Raw genomic sequence first — 18,410 nt, forward strand, 5'->3', positions numbered from 1 at the left:
CGATGCTGCACATAAAAACATCCTTTAACATGTAACTGAAAAGAAGATTGAATAAAATACAACAAACAAGGAATGACGGCAACATAAGAAACGTGGCTATCAAACGTGAAAGCCTTAGAAAATGCACCTACGTATACAGGGTTATCAAAAAGTCGCAGAAAAACCAAGTATTCAATCATTCGGAAAGTAGCGAGGCTAAGGCGACACGGTTCTCACAGAAAAGCCCGAACAGAAATGTGATTTTTTTAATAGGAAAAAAAATTATTCGCATATTCGTCACCGAAAATTGGCGCTGTAGCGACACTCTATACAGAAATGACAACTGAAAAGCTGAATCGCCACTCATTCATAGCGGCTGCGTTTTTAAGGAGGAAAAACGCTAAGGCGCTCGTCTACTGTGCGATGTCAGTGCACGTTAAAAATCCCCAGGTGGTGAAATTATTCCGGAGCCCTCCACTGCGGCACCTCTTCCTTTCTTCTTTCACTCCCTCCTTTATCCCCTCCCTTACGGCGCGGTTCAGGTGTCCGCTGATAAATGAGACAGATACTGCGCGATTTCCTTTCCTCAAAAACCGATTAAAAACCAATTAAAAAAATTTCTGGCGAAGGCAAATAATAATAATGTTTTTTTGGGGGAAAGGAAATGGCGCAGTATCTGTCTCATATATCGTAGGACACCTGAACCGCGCCGTAAGATAAGGGATAAAGGAGGGAGTGAAAGAAGAAAGAGGTGCCGTAATGGAGGACTCCAGAATAATTTTGACCACCTGGGGATCTTTAACGTGCACTGACATCGCACAGCACACGGGCGCCTTAGCGTTTTTCCTCCATAAAAACGCAGCCGCCGCGGTTGGGTTCGAACCCAAGAACTCCGGATCAATAGTCGAGCACCCTAGCCACTGAGCCACCGCGGCGGGGCGCGAAGGTAAATATTTCGGCAAGGAAGTTTTGTGCTAAAAAATGCCCGGCGCTTTCTTAGTACATTTTTCTCCAAATGCACCGTGTACACTTCATACCTTTCGAATTAATAAAATTTTCTTTTTTGTGACTTTTAGATTACCCTTTACTATGTACCGATAATGCGGTATACTTAATTTGGGTAGTAAGAAGGTGAATCAAAAAGTCAAAAACATGAGCTCAGACGGGTGCGATATTCCGCCACTTGTTGACATTTACCTCCAGGCTCGCACCATAAAATCACATTTACCACACAGCTATTAGAAACTGCATATATGCATATATGCATATATGCGTAATGCCAGCGAAATATCAGATGCAAGACGGCTGCGTTCGCGTAACCTTCGCCAAACGTTCTGGTGTGTAATATTATCCGGTTCCGTACTCAATACCAGCTCGCTAGCACAAATTTATTAGCAGCTTGTTCTGACATGCGCTGCTAATCACATGTCAGGGAGACACGTTTGAGTTTGGCATAATGAGCTGCATACTATCAGGACAGTTGTGTGTATAACGTCATTAATGAGCATCTGCGTAGCCTAAAAGCTAACGTGTAACCGCCGCCGTGATTCAGATTTTTTGGTGCTCGGCTGCTGACCCTCAAGACGCGGTTTCGGTCCCGGCCACTGCGGTCGAATTGCTATGGAGGCGAAATTCTGCCCGTGTACTGTGCGATGTAAGTGCACGTTTAAAAATCCCAGGTGGTCGAAATTATTCGCAGCAATCCACTACGGCGTCCCTCATAGCCTGAGTCGCAAAGCGAGTCAGGCTTTCAGGGACGCCGTAGTGGAGAGCTCAGGATAATTTCGACCACCTGGGGTTCTTTAACGTGCACTGACATCGCACAGTACACGGGCCTCTAGAATTTCGCCTCCATAGCAATTCGACCGCAGTGGCCGGGATCGAAACCGCGTCTTGAGGGTCAGCAGCCGAGCACCATAAACACTGAATCCTGAGTCGCTTTGCGACGGCCCCGCCGCGGTGGCTCAGAGGTTAGGGCGCTCGGCTACTGATGCGGAGTACCCGGGTTCGAACCTGAACGCGGCGGCCGCGTTTCGATGAAGGCGAAACGCTAAGGCGCCCGTGTGCTGTGCGATGCCAGTGCATGTTAACGATCCCGAGGTGGTCGAAATTATTCCAAAGCCCTCTACTACGGCACCTCTGTCTTCCTTTCTTCTCTCAGTCTCTCCTTTATCCCTTCCCTTACAGCACGGTTCAGGTGTCCGCCGATATGTGAGACGGATACTGCTCCATTTCCTTTCCCCAAAAACCAATTTTCAATTTTTTGCAACGTTGTACCCTGTAAACCAAAAGCCAACATATGATCAAGGACTTGGAGATTTTTCTATGCTGGCATGGATACATAAGTATGCGACTCGCATAAACATTTGGACAAGCATGGCAACTATGATGTGTGTCACAAATTTGTGTCAGTGGCATGTACTATTGATTATCAGTTCATGGGCCTACGGAATAAGGCTTATCCATGTGAGCTCTCGGCGCCTCCCTTTATGAATAGCCCTCGTAATATGACTGGCACTGCAGGCAAAGAATTGCAGAATTTTAATGCAGATTTCCTCTCTTTGGGCAAAAGCACTGCCTCTGTAGCTGAAAATACTTTCAGATAAACTCGCTAAACATTGTGCGCAGCTGCCGGAAGGATGAATTCCCACCGAATGCACTTCCGTTTTGGCACAATACGCGGCTTACAGCGCATTCATGTAGAGGCAGTCATAACACTCGCTCTTAGCGTGTAGCTTTGTGATTGGATGAAACCACGAATACAAATACAGGGTCGCTCTGAATTTGTTTTCCAAATAAAGCGCGACGTAGAAAACGGCTCTGCCAAAGCACAGTCGACGGTGCTGGTGCATTTTAGGCAAAAACTTGAATATTTCTACAAATTATGGCAAAAGCATATCTCGTTTTTTTATACTTTTGTAAACCACATTTGCAAGTGTGGTTCGTTCTGAAAATGGTATGGCGGTATACGACGCCATTTTTATCTGCGGTCTTTCTTACTTTTCGTGGCTTGTGTTACCCATTTCTTGTTGCTGATAATCCAGCCGTATCTTCTCTGCGGTTGATGGCTGACCCATTGGAGAGATATAGCATAGCCCGATCCGGTTCCTTAAGACGTTGTCTACGCATGCGCAGATGGCCCCGAAGTGCGCGCACGCGCCACAGAGCAGACGCAGCTGAGTCCCCATGACAAAAGATCCAGGTAGCGGATCGCGCAATGCTAATAACTCTATTGTTTCGCCTACGACGATACTGCCTGGCTGGTTCGTCACCTGTGCTTAAGGGCACTGCGGTATGGGCGAAAAAGCGTTCCCGCTATTGTGGATTTTGGCAAGAGGTATGACTGCATGCTGTCAACGCACAATTCAGACGAAAACGCGCGGAGGAACTATGGACGCCGCCACTGTAGCCGTGGTCTATCACACAATGAGGTAGTCTCGACTCCAGATGTCCAGTAGCTGGAGCACGGTCTTGTAGAGGATCTCGCAGGCTCGGACCCCAAGCACGAAGTCCAGGTGCGAGAAATTTGGGTCAGGCACCACGTAGTCGTAGACAAGCACGTGCCGCAGGTTGTCCCGGAGGGTAGCCACGTCTTCCGGTGAAGCCAGGTAATCAGCCAGGCTGGAGAAGAAGGCCACTGGGACGCCGACTCGCGACAAGTCGTAGCGGGGCGCCACGGGCTGCGAATCATGGAACAAAAATTATCCTTTCCCTATTAGATTTATAAATTTGCAAATAATATTCACTGCGTGGAGCCGATTGCAAAGCATTTTCCTCAAAAGCACGGCAAGCAACCGAACCCACCTGGCCGTACCGCTGCAGGTTGCCCGGCAGGCCGTAGTTGTACTTGAGAAACTGCTTCGCTCGACGGATCTGCATTTAAGAAAAAAAATCTACATTTTAAAGTGTAGGACAACACAAGTGTAAGACATTTTTTTGTGGCGCCTATTTCATATTTTACTCTTTTAGGGCAGAAAAAATCTCCCGTATAGTTTTGTGGCTATGGCATTTTCCAACACACAGAGTAGCGCCCTTAATCATTCCAAACAATTCTGGACAAAAGCATTTTTGAGCGTGAAAGAGTTTAGGAACGTAGTTTTTCATATATTGTAAGATTTCAGTTTGACAATCAACATATCAGCAGATCTCCCCCGTCTACAGGCTTGCATTTTTTCGCTGTTAAGGTTCTTGCTTTCGTAAAAAAAATGTTTCCCATTAGTTTTCTAGGCTAGTGTTAACTGCTCGATGCCAGCCAAGAAAAAAAAATAGCGGCGGTTTAACAACTGCTGAACCTCTTAAGAGAGCGTAAAGCTGAGGTGAATCGGGCAACTAGAAGCGGCTTGGCGTCTGCAACGTTGAGTTCGTTCCGCACACTGGATAGGCAGTGCGCCCACCCTGGGAGGTGGCAGTTTAGTTAATGTTTGGTTGCGAGAGATTGATCACCCAGTGAACGCAGCGGCCTATATATTCCCCAAGACTGACGTCACAACGGCAGCTTCAATCGCACGACATCACGCGATTGTCACGTGACTATCTTACCGCCCTCTACCCGCGAATCTAGAAGTCAAAGGTAAATTAGTGCAACGCCATGGTGGACGACATATGATAAGGCGTATAGCCACATTTGACCTCCGGCTCACTTGAAGGTCAACCGGCAACGCACGGCGAAACCGGCTTTACCTAGCGTAGTGAAGCTTTCGCCTCAAAATTTTGAAATAAAGAGATTTTGCTACACATCCGCAGCATGGACCACTATCTTCAGTATTTACACAACAATACCAACAATTATCCAATATTAAGAATTTGGTGTAGAATGTTGGGCAGGTTGCAGCATAGAAGTGCAGAAACGCTCGTGTACTGAAATGGCGTCGCACGACGGGCAGAACGGGAGGTCCATGGTTTCCTTCACATTATGTGCACGGGCTGACGTACCACGTTCACGCATGACTGGGAAATAACGTCGCTTGAAAGCGTTTCATGAGTGAACACATCGAACCGAACGCTGTTCTCTAAGAAGATCGAGTCAGAGGCTTTATCGGTGCATGAGTTAATAATAATAATAATTGGTTTTGGGGGAAAGGAAATGGCGCAGTATCTGTCTCATATATCGTTGGACACCTGAACCGCGCCGTAAGGGAAGGGTAAAGGAGGGAGTGAAAGAAGAAAGGAAGAGAGATGTGCCGTAGTGGAGGGCTCCGAAATAATTTCGACCACCTGGGGATCTTTAACGTGCACTGACATCGCACAGCACACGGGCGCCTTAGCGTTTTTCCTCCATAAAAACGCAGCCGCCGCGGTCGGGTTCGAACCCGGGAACTCCGGATCAGTAGTCGAGCGCCTTAACCACTGAGCCACCGCGGCGGGCTGCCACCGAAATCTGCCCAGAAAAGTTTGAGCATGAGTTCTGGTGCAATCTGGCTGTGCGCAGTGCAACATCAAACGGTCGCCGGATGTCATGCTGAGTGTTCGCTCCCTACTTCGCCGCGCGAAAAAGACCTCGAAGATTTAAATAGACAGTGAAGACAATTTGAAGTCTGCCTATGTCGATAGGTTGTCGCGTTCTAATTAAGAATTAGCGGTTGTTCAACCCAGCTGAACCTGGTAAGATGAGCGTAAGCTCTGTTAAGCTAATCACACGAAGGTAAGCACAAGACACACGCTTTTATACAGCGAATGGCTCGTCACGCGATTTCCGTCAGTTGCGACAGCGCCGTCGGCTCCGCGTACGCAGCTGTGGTGAGGCGGGGCGAGTCACGTGACATGACGCCAGAGCCGAAGAGCCAAGCCTCCGCTCCTCCTGGTTTGAAGGTCAAATTTCATAGCCACATGACCTTCAGCTCTGTAAGGGAGGAGTATAGAGCTTTCACTCTAATACATGTTACTTCACAGAAAACTGATATTTTATCGGCCGCCAAATGTAAATAAAAGAACGAATGCGGCAACCGACGCCAGCACCTGCTCCAGCCCCCTCCCCCTCATCCAAAAAAAAAAAAACTTCCATGACTTCTGGACAATTTTTACGCAGATCACTGATGCAAGGCTACACCGTCATTCTTTCAAAAACGCTGATCACGGAGCCCTTTTCACTACTCACATCTTTAGTTTGACTCGAATGAACGCAGTATATCTTATTTTTAAAACCAATTTATTCAAGAATATAAAGCTTGTTTTGCTGCCGAGAAAACATTAACAAGGCCAAAGGAAGCAACGCAAGCGACTTTTACAAAAAGGTTATGCAGTTTTAATGTGTTTCACCGTTATGATGATCTCTGAAAAAGACACGAAATGATCTTGACATCTCAGTTATTAAGAGCCGGTCTGGTCTATCCGGAAGACATTTTTTTATTATGAAGATTACTTCAACGGTAAAATTTTCCATCGCATAACGCAACTGAACCCACGTACACACCTGGAAAAACTGCTCCATGTTCTTCTGAGAACCTCCAGACGGGTAGTGCGCCATGTACACCGGTAGCCTTGTCTCCATGCGAAGACACAGAGATAAACGAGGCGCATGTGAGCAGCAAAACATCGTTCAACTTCCGAATGCACTGCGGCTCAGCACAAGATGAGGTACAAATAGGCCCGCTGGTTGCAAGTAGTAATAAGGATTTCAGCCTTTTAGCGGTGCTACCGGATAGCAGCACGAGAAACTCAAACATTTCTCTCTATTATGCGCAGTTTTAATGGCTGCACTGCAGACTTAAGTTATAACAGAAAGAAACCTCACCGAAACAGCTGGCGGCTGTTCCCGAAGAAAAATTTCAAGTTTAAGTACAATTCGGCAGCGTTAGAGTTCGCACCAGTGCTGAAATAGGCAAAGGCTGTGGCCAACATGTGCAGTATTGGTTAAAAGTAGTCATGTCACAGTTACCTATTGATATGCGTATTTCGGCACTAGGCCCCCCTGACACTTTAGACCTCAGAGGTGGGTTATAAGTCTCAGCGCCAGCACTTCATATCTTTGACGCACAGGTGTCATCAGAGCACTTTACATAGAGAAAAAACAAGCCTTCCAGGGGAATGGTTGAAGAAGACTGCTCTAACTGGTGGCTAAAATGGCCCTGGACTCTCTGTCGCTGGTCATAAAGGTACAGATTAAGTTCAAAAGGCAACTGAAATCACCTAAAGTAAAAGATTCAACCTTTTCACTTGGTGAGAGCATTCTAACTGACCACATTCGATTCGACATTTAAATCGAAGTGTTACTAATCGGAAAACTCGAATGTCCTTCAAGGAAGGCCATTCAAGAAAATGCTTAAACGCGCGCATTTGTCTCTTGTAAATAAAGTCGTAGGCTTTAATAAGTGGCATACATATACAAGCTCTATTTTATGTTAAGCAACGTAATCCGTACGGTTCGCCCATTTTCATATATCCTTCATCTATATGTCCAAATTACTTTTGAAATATACTTAAATAGCAGTTACCTGGGAAGAAAGTTCAGATATTTAACATTTGTATATTACACATAAATGAGCAGAATAAATTTTGTCGCAAAAATTATCAAAATTACTGTTTTCTGCACAAAACCAAATATTTTTGACTTCGCCATTGAATATGGGATTTCATAATTTCATGACAGGTGGTAACGTGTTCCTGAAAGATAGTGTGAAAATGTACCTGTTCATATCTCGTAATTAGTACATAGTTGAGGTCGTCATAAATTATTATTTCGTGACAAACATGTTAAAGTAGTGTTTATCTCTGAAACTCGGACAATAAGCGGTATTGTAAACTCGCTATTAAAAGCTTGTGTCAAAATGTGACTAGGTTACGTTTAACAAGTTCATGTAGTGGGAGAATACGGCTGTCATGTACCAGTCGATGAGTAGAGCAATGGCATGAGGGTGGAATCCAGCACGAAAATACGAGCTTACAAGTTATTACCGCTTTTGAGCTATGTGTATCGATTCCAATCAGTTATGAGTAGGGATTTTATGCAAATCAGTAATTTGTATTTCGAGCGTACAAAAGTAAATCTCTATTCAGTTTATATAATTTGTGATGCATTCGATCTCACTAGTCTCGGTGTTGGGGCCATGGCAAGGAGGGGAGATGCGAGTGGCTGACTTGTCGTCAGGCGGTATTTAAACTTCGAACAGTCCCCTACACAACTGCGCTGTATGACATCACTTGTCCGAGCGAAGAGCCCCGTCGAACCAGCGTGCAGTATTGCGCTCGCTAAACCTAGCCATTCTCTTTTTGTGTGCATGGTGTGCACCAGAGTGCGCGTGTTGTCCTCACCACGTTGAGTTGCACATGGTTGATGCCGAGGAAGTAGAATCCCGGCGTGGAGCACGCGTAGCGCAGCTGGGGTCTGTCGCACACGGTGTAGGAGGCACGCCGGAGGTTCTCCTCACGCACCAGGACGCGGCCTCGGTTCAGCTTCACCAGCGCCGCCTTCGGGAACAGGAGTGGGGGCCAAGGGGAGGACATAAAAAAAAAACCGGCTTCGCTAGATGCCTTTGTTGCATACAGTGGCCGGCGGCACTGATATTAAACGGCCTTTCCGTACATTGTGTCAATTAGCGTGTATCGTACTGGTCGACTGGCGACACATCATGTGCCACTTGCTGGCGGAAGTGAATAGCGTTTACTGTTCACCATTGTTTTACATGTTACAGAGGGCAAGGTATTACTCTGTCTCGGGAAGAAGGGGGGGGGGCGTATTTCGACACGAACGTAACGCAATCTACATGCTGCACTGGTTAGGATACAGATTGTGATACATCCGCATTTGTAAACATGGAAAAAAAGAGAAAATCGGTGACATGGACAGTACATTAGCTCGGAAAAAAGAAAAGAGACAATGAAAAAAAAACACTTTGGCACCAAAAGTGCACTAAAGATCAGAGCACTGAATACAGCCGCGGAACCTGTTCAATGTTCGCGTCGTGCATTAATCGTTGAGCCGGTCTCCGTTGTCTTGTCGTCCGCCGGGGAAGCCACCGCTTGCAGCGAACTTGCAGGCCAGTGCTCATTGTGCAGGTGTAGATTTCACGGCAGGACTGGGTCGCGTTGTCCGCACGTAGATACAGATTATGGTACAGAACGGTTAAAATTTAAGAGAATATGATGTTGCTTGGTAAGGTTAACAAAGTAAGATTGGGGCTCCGAACTGTGAACAGCGGCGCAGCTCTGAGGGCAGCTCTGAACAGCTCCGAATGTGAACCGTAACACAGATAATGAACGAACAGCTCCAAAGGAACAGGGACAAGGAAATGAGACATGGAGCGATACACGAAGAACTTATGCGCACTGTATTTTTATGTTATTTGCGCCTGTTTGTTCAAAGTAGTTTGGTTTGTCATCAGCATGCAATAATTTGCCACTGAACGAATACTCTTAAACCAAAAGGACAGGGATATGAGAACAAACAGGCTGCATAAGCAGTTCTCTCTTCCGTCTTTTCTTGTGTAGATGTCCCGTTGGTGCTGCTGTTTCCGTGAACGGTAATCCCGGCGAGTGGTGGCACAGTTCTCTGAGATCTGCCAAAATATAATTATGTGCGACAAGCCATTATCTTTCCCCTGTTGGATATCATCAAGGACATAGCCGAACACCAATAAAAATCGGAAATTCGTTTCACTCGATACCAAACACAGGTCAAGTAGCATTTTCCTGCACGAACTCGTCGCTTTTTCAAGCACCGTGAGAGACGCTTGCCTCCAGTTTGTTTAAAACCATCATTTAATATAGGCCACGCGCCTCGTTAGCGGTGGCTGCCCATTCTGACGCTTCCATCCCAATGCTCATTTTCGCGGCGACAGCTGTTATAGGTTTGTTTGAGCTATATGACCCAGCATTCTACTGCGGAATCTGCAGCTTCATCCGTCAGAAAGCAAATACTAAGTTAATCTAACTTAATTACTCAAATTTACTTTCAGTTAATTCTTTCATTCACTTCAATTCAATTCAGTGGCAGCCACCGGCTGCGGTGTGCAGGTGGCCAAACGGAGATAAACAAAAACCCCTCTCCACATTTAGGCGAGAGGAGAGAGACGAAAAATGCGAAGGGAGAAGAGAGTGAAAGGCGACGGGTGGACCGATCATATTTCGCTGATTTGCGTTAGCACGGCCTTACTGATCCGGAGTTCCCGGGTTCGAACCCGACCGTGGCGGCTGCGTTTTTATGGAGGAAAAACGCTAAGGCGCCCGTGTGCTGTGCGATGTCAGTGCACGTTAAAGATCCCCAGGTGGTCGAAATTATTCCTGAGCCCTCCCCTACGGCACTTCTCTCTTCCTTTCTTCTTTCACTCCCTCCTTTACCCTTCCCTTACGGCGCGGTTCAGGTGTCCAATGATATATGAGACAGATACTGCGCCATTTCCTTTCCCCCCAAAACCAATTATATTATATATATTAGCACGGCCAGGTTTTCTCTTACGGCTGGCGATCATACATTGCACAGCTAAATTATTACTCAAATGGCTAAGCAAAATCCAGTTTCTGCTGATTAATGCGCTAAGTTGGTAAGCTTAGCCCTACATTTTTTTCTTTGCTCTTCCCCTTGCCAGCAATGGTCTGTTTCAGCGTAAAGGCACGCGATGTAATTTTTCCCGAAATGGCGCGGTCAACCGCTAGTGCTAGCACGGAATCGACGACTCATGAAGGATTTCGATTCACGGGTGAGACTACGCTGGATGAGCATGATGCCTACAGCCATCATCATCATTTATTGATCCTTAAAGACCCCTGGGTAGAGGGGCATTACATAAGGGGGTGGGGGGAGGGGGCTTACATCTCAAGAATACATTAGGTCACAATCAGAGCCCCTTCAAGTCACTGGTCTCGACCAATTGCCAATTTCCCTTATTAGCCAGCATTTTTCTTTCGATGTCCCAGCATGCAAAAATAATTCCTCTTGATGAATAACTACACATTTCCTAGTAAGCACATCGCACGTCTTTTGAAACAACTTACATTCATAGATTTTTATCTTTAATACCGCAATTATAACCAAAAACAAAGTGACTAAGAAAGAAGTCACCAGAGAACCGTTGCATTTGAGCACAATTTTGCATGCCACACCAGCGATGACTAATGGCAACACCCCTTTCTTCATAACACTAAAAACTGCATGCAATATAACAGCGACAACATCTAGGAGAAAACGGTGCTCTGTAAGAGTGATTCAAGGGGGACAAAGGTGTCTGGTTGTTTTCGTAGTTGGCAACCTATCGCTCCCCCGCTGTTTCTTTCAGAAGGACAACGCGCCTCTTTGCTACGTTGTCCCAACATGTCAAAATGGCGCCAATCAATGACGCCTAGCCGAATGGACAATGCAGTGGTCATTACATCCACCTAGGACTCTTGTAGTGGAATATGGTGGAAGAAGTGCCTTTTTGCTCACCGTGAGGAGCGGAGACCAGGACGTCATGTGTCTCGCGGGGCTCCTGAGGTGAGTGACGTTGCCGATAGGTGCCAGTGCTATCAGGAGACGCACCTGCGAAGGGGGTGCTTCATACCCTGCAATTCTCAACGAAAGAATTTTTGAGCTGGAAACCGTTTATGAACGCAGTTTTTTCGTATGTTGTGTAGATAAAACAATCAATATATCCGGAGATCACCCGACACCGGTATTGTATTCTTTTTTTTTCGATTTACGGTTTTGTTATGGTCGAAAGCGTTCCCCCACGGCGGTCTTAACTGTTCGATGCGATCGCTGGAAACACTTTAAAAGAACGTTTTTGCTACATATCAGAATAACTGAACATTACCTTGAATATCTCCGTAAGAGTGTCTTACAATTTTCAAAATTTTCTCCCGAGAAAGCTTGACTTCAGACGGCACTAGAAAAAATCACTTATCAAATCATCCATTAATTCATCCATCCGTTCGTCCGTCCGTCCTGTCCATACAGCACGTTTTACAGGACACATTTATCGAAACATGATAGTTTTGTTGGTGCGAAACTTAATAGGTAGCACACTCTCACATCACTTGACAAGCTACAAAGACTTTCATACAGTAAATCAAAGCTAAGTTTGCAGCACCGCCATTTACCGACTCCCCAAAATTGACTGGCTGACACTCACAGGGCTTAACGCGTATTTACTTAAGAATTCCCTTACTGGGCTTTTTAAAAATTTCTGGCGGTTTTGCAATGCCAAGTACCAAATATTGTGCGAAAGCAGGTTTCTGCAGGTGGACTTGGAGTGACATATGCGGTCCCATACACTAGCCGAACTAAGAAGGAAATAACGCACACGCAAGAAACATGTCCCGGCTTACAGGAAGGCCTATTAGGATTTGTAAGCCGTGCACGACGCCTGTGGGGGCGCGACTCAAAGCCTTAGCAGAAGCCATTGCATCTATGGGTGGGCCGCTCGCCGCTCGCCATGCGCAAGGGAATGCCACTGGATCAAGGTAGACACTTTACGTCACGGATAAAAGGTACGGTGTCCTGTCCATACTCGCCAAGAGTTTGCCGCCGACGAGTTTCACCGAACCCTGCTATAAGGCGAGGAGATAATTCTAGTATTCCGCCTCACTTAATACTACAGGCAGCTTTGGACAGTGTTTACCCTATTAATAATCCTGCTCATTTGCTTATCATGCTCTTCGTTTTTCCTAGTTTTTATTGTAAATGAAATTAATCGTCAGTGCAAGCAGAGTCATCGAACTAGTGATTGACACAACTGCTGGCTTATAAAAAGCCAGCAATAATAATTGCGAGAAAAAGAAATATAATTCATATTCACCAGCGAAAAAAAATGCCGATATTCCTGGCTGTTCTTTTTTTCTGCTCAACTCTAATTAAACAACCTTTGCTGTCATGTGCGCCACTTGGTCATCAACTGAGGGAGCCTGCACAAATCATACTGATTATTTTAGCGCACGCAACGCTTGTTGTGTTTTGTGTAGCTGTTGTAGTGCAATTTCCCGCTTTCATTAATACGGTAAGTACTATAAGAAGACACACGGTCGACCCTCACCAAAAAAAGATTAAAAAAAAAGATTTTATTCCAACTGCTCACGTGATTCTTTCATGCCTGCCGGGCGCATATTGCAAGATTCGCTGGTTAAAAAAGATAACAACATGCATGGTTTCCTCCAGGAAAGCGATTGCGATCATATGATAAAGATGCATCACTGAAAACATCGCCGGCTGGCCACGGGAAGACCACTCTTTTTTGTACTTGAATTCAAAGCGCAAGCGGATTGGTTTCGCATGGCTTAGGGCCCGAATCTACTTATTGTATAGCCTATGGGAAGGCCGATCCGGTCCGATCTGCCCCATCTCATGTACAAGCTAACGAAGCTGCTGTGTGTAAAATTTGCGAAACTGCCCAGCGCGTGAAACACTTGCGGGATACCATGAGGTTTTGAGATAGCTACAAACATCGTGGCTCGAAAGTCCAGGCTGCCTAAACCACTATGAGGTCATACTACAGAGCGATCACAAACTCGGTAACTTAGAGCGTTAAGCGTACAGTGCGCTCAAGGGTCAGTACAATACACAGTGCGGCCAACATGACACATCGTCAACTTGCATATATAGCTTAGGCGAGCCTCCATTGATAACTAATGAGTGAAAGGCTGCATTAGAGGCTACCGCCACTTTAGCGAGAGGCGCAAGTAGATGGATTTCCGTGATATTCATTTTTTAAGGCACCGACACGTGCTTGTGGTTAGCCAGCCCTTTCCTCTAAGCATCCCGAAGCTGTGAGCGAATGAGAACTTGGCTTTGCGTCCCCCGACTGAGCTTTTCGCATCAACTTAGCTCTTTAGAAGCGCTCCTACGTCTAAAGAAAGGCAGCCTGTTGTATTTGCAAAAACAGCGCGGCCATTTTTCCTGTTTTGAAAGGCAAACAAAGCGACCAATAAAGACGACTCGCGTACCCCCTTATACGAGTCACTTCTGAAGCCAACACTCTCAGAGGTGGTCTATGCTCGCCATAGCTCCGAGGCCACTGCTTACCGTCTCTCTTTAATACGTGCATGTCCGTGTGTTATTGTTGCTCATTATTTCACCTATGGAATATTTTTTGCTACATCTACCGTTTTCTCCAAGGCGCCTCGCGCAGGCCTCAAGCTTGCAAGCTTTTTCGCTAGCTAATAAGTTTTAGCCTCAAAGGTGAGTGCAAGCAAAATCAAACCACCTTACACATAGCCTTTAGGAATCGTCTGACACTCGTTTTGTGAGCCTATCGTGGGATTACGCCTAACTCCATCGTGCGTTTTGAGCCGAACTACAGCAAGGCATGACAAAAACCGAGCCAGCACCCACCTTGGCGTTGTACTCGGGCTTCTCGGAGAGGGTGACCCATGCGGCCGCGTTCCCCTGCGAGAAGCCCAGGTAGAAGAGCTCGCTCCAGCGGGTGACGGCCAGCACATAGTCGATGATGGCGGGCACGTCGTACAGGCCGACCTCGTCCAGCCTGCGACGGAGAAATCGCTCGTTTCCACTTCTCTAGGATTCATACAATGCGCTTAACCTTCGCGGCCTGTTGCATACGCACGAGGATGAGGTGGCGTATTTTTCGAAAGTAAGCCAGTAATTTGGTCTGTTTCTCAGGCCTGTAGCGGAGCTCTGAGTGAACTCAATAAGCTCTCAATTTGCGTGAGATAAGGAGAGCCCTTATCCTCACTTTTCGAGAACTTGTGACCTTCAGAGGTGCCGTAAGAACACCACCATACGGCTGAGAAGCAAACCCCAGTGCCTGGTTACTTTTGGCAACGACTTGCGGCAACGCGTGGTTCAGTACAGCCCAACGAGCTATGGAACAAAAAATCTCCGGGGGTAATTTAAGAGAGCAAGAGAGCTTAGTGAACCCCGGGGAACAAACGCGAGTCCAGTTATATCTTAGTTAAAACCAAGAACGATTTGGCACTGGGAGGCATGAATACGAAGGGAAGAAAGTCGGTGGTCTCTCAAGAAAACCGAGCGGATTCCAAGGGAAGGCGTGCATAGCAGCAGCGGCACAGACTTCGTCAGATACAATAGAGAGTCTGCGCGGACGGCGTGGCCGTGCCTGGCGTAGGACAAGGCTCAATTACGATCAGGAGGAAAGGCCATCCATGCCCAGCTTTCCTCGACGTCAGCAACTTGCTACATTTCTTGGTCGCCTGTAGCGAACACCGCGTAGCTTAAAGGGGAGGTTCTAAACTTTTATTTTCAAACAGCTATAGAGTACCGAGATATTCGTGCGAACGTGATGATTATCGTTCGCGAATTTTTCTACTCGCAACGTAGTCTGACGTGTAAAATTATTTCTGCGCTCGCACTATTTCCGACGCCCATATAAAATCAATGGGATGCACTGAGCATTCCAAATTCCCGCGCTGATTTCGAGTATGCAGCGCCACGAAGCACATGACGCCAGCCGCACAAACTAGAAGCGTTTGTCTAGGATTAGTATGGTTGTTTCATTTACAAATGTTAGCGCAAAATTAAGAGACAATCACAAGAAAGGTGGACAAGACAACGCGCTACTGACAACTGATTTTTTATTGAAAGAAACACAGAATATATAGATTCAAAAAAAAAATAAAAAAAATCAAAACATCAGTTGTTAGTAGCACGCTGTCTTGTCCACCTTTCTCGTGATTGTCTCTTATTTTAGCGCTAACATTTGCACATAGAACTATGCACCTACTAGCCCCGCAACAAGTGTTACTGTGGCTGTTCCTGTGAGAGAATTTTATTGTTCTCATTATGAAGATCACGAAACGCAGGCAGGCGAAAAGCACATGATACACACCGCCCTTGATAATTCTGAAAACTAAGACATTTTCAGAATTTCGCTGAGGCGTTGCTTCTCTTCGCGCCTCTGTGTGTTCTCGTGAGCAAAAGCGCGTAGTTGTCCAGAAAAAAAAATATAAACTTAGCACACCATGCCTTTATCACACCATATCATCCCAAAAAAGTACCCTTACAAAAAGAGAGTCTGCACTCGCCAAGTGGACAAAATAAGGCATAATCTTACAAAGATGATACGTAGTCTGGTAAGGGCTTACTAGAAATATTGTTTAAAAAGGCAGCAACGCGCGCTTGACTAACGCTTGAATGGAGAGCTCCAGGTGTAATTCAGATTGCTTATGGCCTTGAAAGGTAGAAAATACCAGCTAAGCAGCTGTTTTTGCTCACTATTTTCACCAAATTTAGCCGCTGTGACACAGACTCCATTATGTCAAGAACTCATGTCGTCACCTAGATACTTCAGCGCGTTTTTGCGGTGTTAGCTTTGCAAACCAAGGTTTTCTTACATTACATTAGGCGTGGTATGCACTCCTTATGAACATGTTTATAATTGGTGTGTACAAACATTTAGAACAATTATTTCGTGATTTCGGGCCACCGCGGTGTCTCAGTGGTTATGGCGTTCGGCTGCTGACCCCAAAGACGCGGGTTCGATCCCGGCCGTGGCGGCTAAATTTCGATGGAGGCGAAATTCTAGCGGCCCGTGTACTGTGCGATGTCAGTGCACGTTAAAGAGCCCCAGGTGGTCAAAATTTCCAGAGCCCTTCACTACGGCATCCCTCATACTCGGAGTCGCTTTGGGACGTTAAACGCCCATAAATAAAAATAAACCAATCATTCGTGATTTCAAATATTAGATACAACGTCACCGACAACAGCGTGTACTATTCATATCGCAGATAGTGGAATCATCAAAGCAGGGGTCGACAAGATTGAAACTCAACACGCGTCAGTCGTTTATTTGCGCATGGGAATATATTTCTAAACACGGTATTCTTATTATCTTACCTCAAGAAAGCAACCAAATCTTCGCGCTCCCTGCCTTCCACATGCACGTCTGACTGCAACGACCATCCTATGAGAGTGTCATCACACCATTTCCGTATACGTCTGCATCTTCCGCGTCATTTTTTCCCCCGAACGGCAATCGACTTGAATGTCCGCCCCAGTAATTTCCAGCTATTCCTTACCCATAAGCCCTTCTGAATAAGTTCTCATCAAGCCTTTCACAATGAGAAAAAAAATTAATTTGGCATTTGATTCTTCCAGCCGCTCGATACAATACAGCCATAAACAATTTTGAGAAAACAACAGCAAAAGTTGGACGGAATGCTTTAGCTCTCACTTAAGGCTATGACGCGGTAGGGTTAATGGGTTAATGCCCACGTATGCGAAAAAGGTCACTTAAGATGTTCTTTCATGCGTAGGACTCCTCATACCATTTGTGGCGAAGTGATGCAGCGGTTAAGCAATGCGCCATTGCCTGTGATGGCAGGCGCTGCAACCGGCGTGGCTTGTGCGTCCTAGGTTGCTCTTCCCGAGCAACCACTCACGACCAGTCATTAATTTAGTTGCCACCGGCTGCGATGGTCAGTCTGCTCACAATTCGGTAGGAAGTCTGTGGTGACGCGATAAAAGGTCACGTGTCCCAGGTGGCCCAACTAGGTCGCTTATCCAGGAATTTTTCGCCTGCTACGACGACGACACTGGATTTTCTGCGGAATGGGAACCTTAACGCTACCGCGTTAAAATGTGCTCATGTTTTGTTACTCCCTATGTAGGCTCAGCATGCAAATACGCTCCAATTCTCGTTCGCATCGGCGTGAATGCGTCTAAGAGACGACAAGATATATTGATTACAAAGACACGGGAGATGTAGTAGCGGCACTTCTTGAAGCATTGCGCACTAAAATTAGTACCATAGAAAAAAGGTATTTGCTTTTTGTAAATAAAGAACTCCTGCCTTCAGTTCTCAAGAAAAGGCAACCAACGGGCAGTGCCCTTCAACCCAGGGCAGTGCAGCTCCATTGTTCTAAATTCCTAGACTCATAAATTTGCGACATAAAACGTGTACTGTGTGAGACAAAGGTCTTCAGGACACGCCAGGGGCCGACCGGACTATGTCGCTGCGGCACCTGCTGGTCTGGCAGCGTGTAGTCGAGAGCGCGCTTAACGCGCCCATCACGTTCCTGTAAACGTGTTTTTCTCATAGTCTCGACTCGGTGGCCTTCCCCCTCAACTTGAGGTGAGAGGCGACGCTGCCCCGGCACGTCGCTGCTTTTTGTTCACACAATACAGCGCGGATTATCTCATTGTGAAGACGCGACAGAAAAATAGCGAAGACAAAGCAAAGCCAGTTTCTTGACTCGTTCTGAGGCGTCGCTCTTCGCTTGAATTTTAGAGGGAACACAAGGCCGTCGCGCCGGTGCTGCAGGGCAACCACCCCTGGGAATGCCAAGTGGCGGCGCCAAGCGTCGCAGCCAGGTGGCACAATGAGGCTATCCGGCCGGCGCTCTCGCGGGCTGGTGACTGTTCCCCAAAGTACACGCATCTTCATTTGAATGTGGAGCTTGGGCTCAGTTTTTGTCTTCCTGGGCCCTCATCTGAATGCACCACGTGAATTGCTGGTGCGAGACCGCTGAATGCTTGTCTTGAACCTACACACAATATAACACGCCGCTGGGAACTGTGAAGTTTGCATTTTGTAATTATATAGCATGCA

The 18,410-nt window shown here is 46.4% G+C and overlaps 1 protein-coding gene across 1 annotated transcript in view; it reads right to left on the bottom strand.

Moving 5' to 3' along the window:
- Positions 1-3,398: 3,398 nt before the first annotated feature.
- The window catches only part of LOC144103274 (lipase member K-like), a 24,744-nt gene continuing 9,732 nt past the window's right edge, over positions 3,399-18,410 (bottom strand). The window contains exons 5-10 of the mRNA XM_077636038.1: positions 14,216-14,366; positions 11,336-11,428; positions 8,227-8,382; positions 6,389-6,460; positions 3,784-3,852; positions 3,399-3,659 (exon numbers count right to left, since the gene is read on the bottom strand). Coding sequence (XP_077492164.1) covers positions 3,399-3,659; positions 3,784-3,852; positions 6,389-6,460; positions 8,227-8,382; positions 11,336-11,428; positions 14,216-14,366 — 802 coding nt within the window. The remainder of the gene's footprint in view (positions 3,660-3,783; positions 3,853-6,388; positions 6,461-8,226; positions 8,383-11,335; positions 11,429-14,215; positions 14,367-18,410) is intronic.

The sequence above is a fragment of the Amblyomma americanum genome, chromosome 9 (assembly GCF_052857255.1).
Source record: "Amblyomma americanum isolate KBUSLIRL-KWMA chromosome 9, ASM5285725v1, whole genome shotgun sequence".
NCBI lineage: Eukaryota > Metazoa > Arthropoda > Arachnida > Ixodida > Ixodidae > Amblyomma > Amblyomma americanum.